This window comes from Podarcis bocagei (genome assembly GCF_964188305.1).
Source record: "Podarcis bocagei genome assembly, chromosome: 1".
NCBI lineage: Eukaryota > Metazoa > Chordata > Lepidosauria > Squamata > Lacertidae > Podarcis > Podarcis bocagei.
Genome location: NC_138125.1, coordinates 103,027,714 through 103,037,089, shown reverse-complemented (window position 1 = coordinate 103,037,089; position 9,376 = coordinate 103,027,714). Strand labels below are relative to the sequence as shown.

General features: G+C 40.3%; 1 protein-coding gene across 6 annotated transcripts in view; it reads right to left on the bottom strand.

Annotated features, from left to right (window-relative positions):
* Positions 1-3,508: 3,508 nt before the first annotated feature.
* KYNU (kynureninase) overlaps positions 3,509-9,376 on the bottom strand; it is a 92,206-nt gene continuing 86,338 nt past the window's right edge. For all 6 annotated transcript variants that reach the window (XM_081167849.1, XM_081167848.1, XM_081167850.1 and 3 more), the window contains 2 exons: positions 5,850-6,080; positions 3,509-4,087 (listed from right to left, as the gene is read on the bottom strand). In XM_081167849.1, coding sequence (XP_081023975.1) covers positions 3,944-4,087; positions 5,850-6,080 — 375 coding nt within the window. In that variant the 3' untranslated portion in view covers positions 3,509-3,943. The remainder of the gene's footprint in view (positions 4,088-5,849; positions 6,081-9,376) is intronic.

Genomic DNA, 9,376 nt, shown 5'->3' with positions numbered 1-9,376 from the left:
GCCTGAAACATTTATTTTCTGTGCTGTAGCTCTTCTGGGATATCTACTCTCAGCAAATAATATGTAAAATGCTGACACCTAATGTTAAGTTTGAGTATTTTCCTTGAGATGCATTTTCTAACAATTTTAGGAATAAAAATGCTGTTCTGCAGCTGGTAGAAAATACCCCCCCAAAAGGCCCATGGCTGACATCAAAGCTTTGGGAAGCTCTGTTGCATCATCTTCCAGTCAGTTGTAGGTACACATTCAAGGTGAGCACAACACTTGAAGAAGCATAAAGTATGTTTCAGCTATTTTTTTGCACCCCAAGAACCTATATACAATTCCTGATGCCTCAGTGTTAAATAATCCCAGGAAACTGAGATGAGAAAGACTTGTCTCACGCTTTGAAAAGCTTCTGCCCATCACAATTGTATTGGACCATGCAAACTACTGGTCTGAGCTAGCAGCTCATATATTCTAGGAAAATGGCAGTGTTGAGATATAAAGGCATCATTTGACAAAGCAATAAAACCATCCCGTTCTTCTCTCTCCGGCTTCTTCAAGCTGGGGAACTACAGTTCTGACATAGATTCTACAGAGTAGCAGAACCAGTCCCAGACTCCCAGTGGATTTATATGGTAAATGTGAACACACAAAAAGTTCTGTGCTTATAGTGTCAGCACTCAAGTCTGCAACAGGTCTTTAACTAGTGACTGCAGGACTGTCAAACATAGGCTCACCCTGTGTACCAGCCCCTGCACAAAGGAGAAAACTACAGGGAAATCAGTCAAGGAAACATGGGGAGAGTGAGTCAGGTAGTGCCCATTGACCCCTTATGAACCATTTTCCCTCATATATAACCTTGTCCTGCAATTGCGCTTCTCAGAGTCACTGCCAATACCACTTGTCCCAAAGGTACACTTAGCTCGTACTAGAAACTGAACCCTCTGGAATCAATTACCAGCTGAAATTAAACAATTACTTAGTGTCTTGATATTTAGGTGGCTGCTGAAGATTCTCTCTGTGTTTGTGTGTGTGGGCACGTGTGTGTGTAGGCTTTCCCTGGTTACTCAGTTTTTTTGAAATTTCACTTGTAGAACTATATAAATGGTTTTATTGAGTTTTAGAGTCTAATCTTTTGTATTTTGTCTTACTGTACTGTACACTGTTTCTGGGGTGTATGGGGTGTTAGGGGAGGGGTAGTACTTCTGGTGGAGGAGACATCATGCTCCTTCTGGGCTAGTTTCACCACCTTTGGTCCCCACCATGCACTCAACTCTCACCTGTGGATCCTAGAAGCTGTTACACCCCAGGAAATGGCTTTGGCTGGCTGGTTAAACCAGGTGAGGGTAGCCGATGGGTCTCAAACTCTTGGTGAATTAGGGACTTCCCCTGCATATGAATCTGGCGGATTGAGTGGATGAGACCAGTAGTGGGACAAATGGTAAAAGAAGTTGGTTACAGTGCATGTTGCAGACAGAAATGTGGGCAGATGGGGCTCACCAACCTGGGAAGGTAGCCCAGCTAGGAGAATGAAAACTCTGATCTTAAACCTCTGCTGCCTTGCAGCTATACTCATTTGTGAGGAAGGCTTCAGGAGTAAGGTAAGTAAAAGTAAGGTAAAGGACCCCTGGACAGTTAAGTCCAGTCAAAGGCAACCATGGGGTGCAGCGCTCATCTCGCTTCAGGCCGAGGGAGCCAGCATTTGTCTACAGACAACTTTCCACTTCTGGCACAACAGAACACCGTGACAGAAGCCAGAGTGCACGTAAATGGTGTTTACCTTCCCACCGCAGCGGGTACCTATTTATCTGCTTGCACTGGCATGCTTTCTAATTGCTAGGTTGACAGAAGCTGGGACAGAGCAATGGGAGCTCACTCCATCGTACGGATTCAAACCGTGACCTTCTGATCAACAAGCCCAACAGGCTCAGTGGTTTACACCACAGCGCCACCCGCATCCCTGCTTCAGGAGTAAACCCCAAGGAAAAATCTGTACCCACTGCTTTGTGGGACATCTTCAGGAGAATAAAAGGCTAAGGAGTTACACAAATCCAGAGTGGACTCCCTAAGATGGTTGGATGGTGTCTTATACACTTCCTTCTGGCAACTCCTGCAGCCAAGCTGGTACCAAATTTATTCCTGTGGACCACATCAGCAAGGCCGAGGGGGGTGGGTCTTGTTATCTGAACAGCCCAGGACCTCCAAACACACTGCCCAGGCTTGTGTCCTGGAGGGGCCAGTTCAGTGCTGCTAATGCAGCAAAAACAATGCAGAAGGCAGCCGTTATTGTTATTCTCCATTGGTTTGACTTTACTACCTGCTGTAACTAAAAATGCAAATTTCCAGAGTTACAATTCTGCAAAAAAAAAAAAAGTTTGCTTTTTAAAAGTTACTCTTTAAAGTCCTCATTTTCCTCATTATTTAATAAGTGGCATATATGGAATGTTATACAGCACAGTAAGTTATCATAGGCTTCCTGTGGCTTATTCACACATGGTATCAGCAGTACACTGAAAATGTTGTAAGAATACCCATGTAAATTAAGTATTGGCAGAGAGCTGTCTTATACAAATACATCCATTCAGAACTGGCTATAGTATCATGGCTGAATTCAAACACAAACCCAGATAATTTTTATGAATATCCAGTAAGCATTCAGAAAAAAACGTATTAAAAAGGACTAAAGGATCACCAGCTATCTAGATACCATGTCACCAAGACTTACCAGAACTGTGCTCTCCACCTTTCCTATGTCTTCACACTCAACTCATTTTGCCATATTTCTCTCATACAAAATGTATACTTTATAGATTATAGTTCCCCATATGCAACATATTGGGGGAGGGGGAACCCCTGAAGTACAAGATTAATGCAAAGTTTGTTACAGTGGGATAAAGTGAGTTTGGTGCAATATACACTGATGGTTGATGTACAAAATGTTGGTCTCTTGCTGCTCCTTACATATTCAGACAGCATAATGTCTAAATATTTTTCAGATGGCCCAGTGATTAGACGGATATGGTGGTGGATTACAGTGACAGTTTACTAAGCAGCATACATTTGCCTCAATCATACCACATCTGGTGCACTTACAAGATAAGCCCATGATTCTACACTGAATTAGGAGTCAAGCCCCACTTGCTTAATGAAAGTGTTTCACAATCACTGAGCACGTTGAAGAACAAAACAGTATGATGCCTCAGCATTCCAGAAGATTGGCATTCTTTTAAAACCAATGTCAGAGGTACAATGTCAACACATATACCTTGATGATAGATATAGATCAGGATCAGGATCCCCCTGGATCTGTTCTTCTAAAGAAGCAGGCTTCTGGGCCATTATTTTGCCTGGGTATCCAGGGGAGCTGTAAATCCTTCATAAACGGCTATAAGTGAGCAAAGCAACTCAGCAGAAGGTTTGTGAGAAACGCTAAATACATTTAAACAAAAGTTGAGATGTCTAAAACTTAAGTCATTTGTGAATTCTTAAATTCTACTTAGATGTTTATGAATACAATTTCAGCGCAAATTAAAATTCCCTTTAATAGAAATTGTGCTTAAAATCCAATGCAGGTTATATCCACAGAGTTGCATATAGTGCCTTATTCCACACAGTGACATTAGACAAAGATTAGGTTTGCAGCTGTCTTTCTGTTTCGCCTGTCAGAAGTAAACCAGAATTATCTAAATGAAGAAAGTATCTAGAATGCTAAAGACTAACCCTATTAAAATACATAAAGCATATTAATTTATGGAGCCCAAATAAGTAGAAATAATGAGTTTTAATAAAAAGTGTATCTATTGTAAATAACTATCCAAGCAAAATTAATCTTTTGGGGCAAATGGATGGAATACATATAGCCCAGCCCAAGAGAAACAAACAAACAAACAAAAATTGCTCAGAAGCATTGATGCATCTTAGTAAGAGATTAAAAAGTATAGCTGCACCGTCAGTAAGATCAGGAAAGTGCTGCAGTGTTTGTTCTTTGCTTTACAGATGCCATTGCAGATCCCAGGATTTCAATAAATCTGTGCACGTCATGGAAAGAATTGTAGAGAGGAACGGGGGCAACACGGAGAGCATTGGGTTCCCGAATGTCACACTGCAAAACAGCCAATAAACATCTAGCAAATTAATATAGCTTCATATTTGTTTGCCAAACTCCAAAAGCAGCAAAGCTAACATAAAGTTTGTGCTCCTGTTATAATGCTGGCCAAATGCAATGCTTTCTCCCATTTCTGGCCCATATAAACTGAGAATAGAGGGGAAAGATGGAGAGCTAGGGTTCTTGGTATTGATTTTTCCATGGTATATTTTACAGTGCAATTCTATATATGTTTACTCAAAGAAGTAAGTCTCATGTTTAATGTGGCTTGCTGCTATGTAACTAAGTGTAGGGTTGGGGTGTTAAAATCACAATAAGCCTTTTTTTTAGAAGGGAAGGTAGATACTAATTCATGTTTTGCCATTCCAAGCTGAAAAATCAGGGGGACAAGGGGAAGAGAAATTAATACAAATGAGTTATTATGTGATATTTGGAAACTAGTTGCTATATGCATCAGAATGTTTTCAGAGACCTCTGAGCTCTGGAATAGTCACACCCTATGCCAGAGGACAAGGACCAATGCAGAGATAAAGGAATAAGAAATCCCATTGCTTTAGGAGCCCAGATTGTCATTTCCTACACAGGGAAGGTGTAGGAAACTAATAGTCATGTGTCTAATCAGTTAATACTGATTTTCAGGATTGGTTTCTTAAAAGAAAAGGGAATTGTGGTGGTGGCCCCCAAAGACCTGCTGTTCTAGAATGTTGGTGCTCTGGGATTCTGAGAATTCTTGTGAGGAAAAGGGATTGTGGGTGGGAAATATAGTGGCAGTGGAGAGCAAGAATGATAAAGTAGGTTAGGTCAGGGAAGCTGCCTCTGACCTTGTGCATTACATTATCTTACAAATAAGTAATAGCTGAGAGACTGCCATGGCAGCATATTATTGAAACACATAAGCACATACCGCCCTTTCAAATGATACGTTAAGAAGCCATTTCTAGTAGATTGTAAAAACATCTCACTTTTGTTTTGTCAGTGGCTAGCAAGATATGAGGAAGGTGACAAGCGGGGGCCCCTCTTTCCTGGGCAGACGCCTTCACAGTTTAGTTTCCCCTTCCATAGCACACAACTCCTCTTAATCTTAATGCTGTGGATTTGCTTCAGATCCTTTTCTCCAACTAGTCCCTTCTTGCCTCAGTTTTCCATTTCCTCTGTCTTCTACTCTCAACTCCTTTTGAACTACACTCTCTTCTAACTACTCAGCTCATTACTCACTCTTCTGCATTCTACCTTCAGCCTCCTTACCTCTACAGTTCCTGTTTAGGACCTCTCCCCAGTCTTTAATCTATTCCTGTGCAAGATTTTAATCCTAGCCCAACTGGCAACTTTCTGTTCTCTTCCAGAAGCTGAACTGCGAACTGTTTAGTTCTGTGAGCGTTCCAGGCCATCACACCAGCTCAGTTAATCAGTGCCACTACTATAAGTCCAATACAATATAGACAGCTTCAAAAGTGATTTGAATTAAGCCTTAAAATGCTCAAGATAGTCAAGTGATACCTTTTCTTGCATGCACACATTTATTTTTGCTGGGGAAGTCTACAATAAAGGTATCACCTTATATATTTTATTTTGTTTGTCCCCCAGGGCAAACATAATAACACCACCATAAACCAATTTATGTGTTTTGAAGAACCATATCGGTATTCTGATTCCCCCTCCTCCTTCTGACCTAAGCAGCGGTGAATAGAAGCAATCCTAGAATTATCACACAGCCCACTATCTTTGTTAAATAAAGAAATGCGAAGCCTTGGTTACTTACAGCGACACCTCTTTTTTCCAACTCTTTAAAAATATCCTTAATTGGAACTGAAAAGACCAGTGTGAGCTGGCATCCTCTTTCTTCAATTTGGGAAGGTGTGATTATTCTTACAAAGGGCTGCTCGGGGTCATTTGTATCTTCACTATAGTAATGCTTTATCAAATATTCCAAGTAACCAGTCAGAAGAATGGATTTCCTTCTCAGGAGTTTCATTGTAGTTTGACCAAATACCTATATTTAAAATAAAAACAGACAACTACATCATTGCAGCAAAACAAAGAGAGCCCAGACAAATATAAACTGCATCCTTCTCTACAAAGCCTATATCCTATGATCTACTTTAGCTTTGCAAAAAGTGACCTTTGAGTATTGTAAGATAAAAACTTAGTACCAGAAATAAAGCCAGTCATTTTAATGAAAGTAGATATATCTGCACCTGAGTGCACAAGAGCACTCATATGGTTGGGAAGAACATTTGTGAACATAAATGTATGAATGCCGTCGTGAGTTTCATTCTCAAGCTGTCCACAATATGCAGATGCTGTGCTCAGGAGAAAAATGTTTTCTCTCAGTAATTCTTATAAGAGCACTGCAAACTAGGTCAGAAATGTTATCCTCATAGTACAGCTATATTTAAAGTCCCTTCTTCTGGTCCCCGTTTTGGCTGATGCGAGATGGGTAATGACTGGTGATAGTGGCTTCTTGGTGGTGAGATTTTCCTGGTTCTAAGTCTGTTCTATTTTTTGGCACCAAGTAAAGATCTTTTCATTATCATCTAATGAAATTGTTGTTTCAATCTGATTGCTGTAGTTCCAAGGAAGAACAGACGCATCCCTAGAAAGGAACGACTAGGGATGGGATAATCTTTCAGTTTATGTTCTTCTGTTTCTTATTTTTCCAATCTTAAATTCATTTCTACACATTCTCACATCACTCTGAATTTTTTCTTTAAATGTCATGAAAATTCACCAGAATTGTAGTGTGAATTTCTACCTAATATACTCAATGTAAGCAATCCTGCCTAATATAAACATCTTCCAAAGCAGTTTCCCCTAATCTAACACATTTTCTCTTATTTTTGCTAAAGTTTACATTTTTATGCACACTTGATTCTAGTACATGCATTTTTTTGCATATACATTCCTTAGCTGAAGAACTGTGCTGCAAAATTTGGAGAAGAGTGAATTTCAAGGATGGCCGTGTTCCAGTTTGAATATTGTTTCGGAAAGCAGTTAGGCAGGTTTGCCTTTAAATGTGAACTGAACTGAATTTCTCCCTCTTCCCTAGGAACAGCATAAGGCGATTGTTTTTTGGAACTTGTACCCTACATTGCTTGGAGGGTGGCCTTGAGAATAAGAATGCCACCAGTTTAATGGCACTGAGACTTGGGGATGCACAAGGGGGTAAAAATATTGTGCGCCTTTATGTAGAAGCTGCCTACGGTTGCAGAAACTTAGGGTTTCTTCTGCAAGATTAGGCCGTATAAAGTCTATTCACTTGTGACTTTGCAAGGGGTGTGGGAATGCTGCCAGGAATAATGTCCCCACAACAAAAATTTTCCCCTCGCAAAAGGCAAGAGATTGTCCTTGCTGTGCATTTACACTTACATTGCTTAGTATTTTCTTTAGAAGCTGTACCCTCTGTTTAATGCATCCCAGAGCAAGATGGGAAACAATTTTGCAAGCCATCTCTTGCCAGATACACATTCTATTTCACTGTACTACAGCAATTAGCACAAGGGAATCCTGACTGTGCCAAAAGAGGAACACAGGCGCAAAAAGGCAAGTCCATAGAAACTGATGAGCTCTCATTGCCTTTGACCCCCTGCCGTGGGCTAAATGGCTGCTCCCCCTCCCCCTTATGAACAGCACCATCTGGGTCAGAGCGGAGAAGCATCTCTAAGGTCACATAAAGTTTACAAAAATACAAGAGATGTTTAAGGACAAACAAAATGAATTGCCAAACAGAAGAAAAAGTATTGCCATGCCCCTTTGCAATTTTTCAGAGCAGGAAAAGCAAACAGTAAAATTACTGATAATTCTCTGGCTTTATTTATTTAGGACTGATGATAGCATTTAGAAAATTATTTTTTCCCCAGATGGATTCAGAATGTCCCTAACAGACAACTAAAGGCTGCAATGAATACAAGTACGTTTTAAAAACTTTGAATGTTGCAGGTTACAGAAAGTTATAAAATATTATTTTTCATTCAAATATGCATGCACTAAATTAGCATCTGACAGAAATCAGCATGTAAGTGGCATTATGAGTCAACATCATTATATAATCCCATCCTGAAGACTGCTGATGGTTTTCTACAAACAAGCCAATTTCAGGAATCATCACAGAACACTAGACATTCTGTGCATGGAAATGACAATTGATAGAAGTCTCTCTTTTAAGCTCTGAGAAAATATTTTCCCCCTTAGGAACTCACATATGAGAAGGAAGTTGGGACAATAATGATTCCCTATCTCAAATATTGTTCCAAGATACATTATCTATTTCCATTGTATCTGTATTGGACGCGCACTTTACTTCCTTGTAGAAACCTTGCAGATTCACAAGCGAAACTTTTAGAACACATTTAAATTTCGCATCTACCTTCATTTTGTTCTCCTGTGTATCAATTGATAAATCAAGCAAGGGAGCCATAAGATCTTATTCTACATTATGGGTGACTGCTAGATGTATGTCAAGATACAAACATCTGTGGTCACATGCCTGGCCTTTTGGTACATAGTCCAGGTCAGTCTGCTAAGCAATGAACAGAAAAAATATATAGGTATCTTGAAATGCAAGTGAAAATGACCCTGGAAATTTTATGAGATGAAGCAGTCTTACCTTGTAGCCATTGTAAGAATGGGGAAAATGACCTAGTGACTTGGCACTATGTGTCTAGTAGTGTAAAACATTCAAAATTAAGTGATGTTAAGGAAGAGCAGTACGTTTCCGAGCACAATTCAAAGTACTGGTGTTGACCTTTAAAGCCCTAAACGGCCTCGGCCCAGTATACCTGAAGGAGCGTCTCCACCCCCATCGTTCTGCCCGGATGCTGAGGTTCAGCGCCGAGGGCCTTCTGGCGGTTCCCTCATTGCGAGAAGCAAAGCTACAGGGAACCAGGCAGAGGCCTTCTCGGTAGTGGCGCCCACCCTGTGGAACGCCCTCCCATCAGATGTCAAAATGATAAACAACTACCTGACATTCAGAAGACATCTTAAGGCAGCCCTGTTCAGGGAAATATTTAATATATGATATTTTAGTGTTTTTTGTTTTCTATGGAAGCCGCCCAGAGTGGCTGGGGAAACCCAGCCAGATGGGCGGGGTACAAATAATAAATTATTATCATTATTATTATGGTTGTGATCCAAGATATGGCTAGTTCAAATTAATATTTGTAAGTCAGCCCCATAAGGCTGAGATGAATATTTTGAATGCCCATTCACAGCTGTGAAAGTTGGGACTGTTTTGGCTATTTTTCTACATTGGGCATAAAATAACTATTTTCAGGAGAAAGGGACTTACTG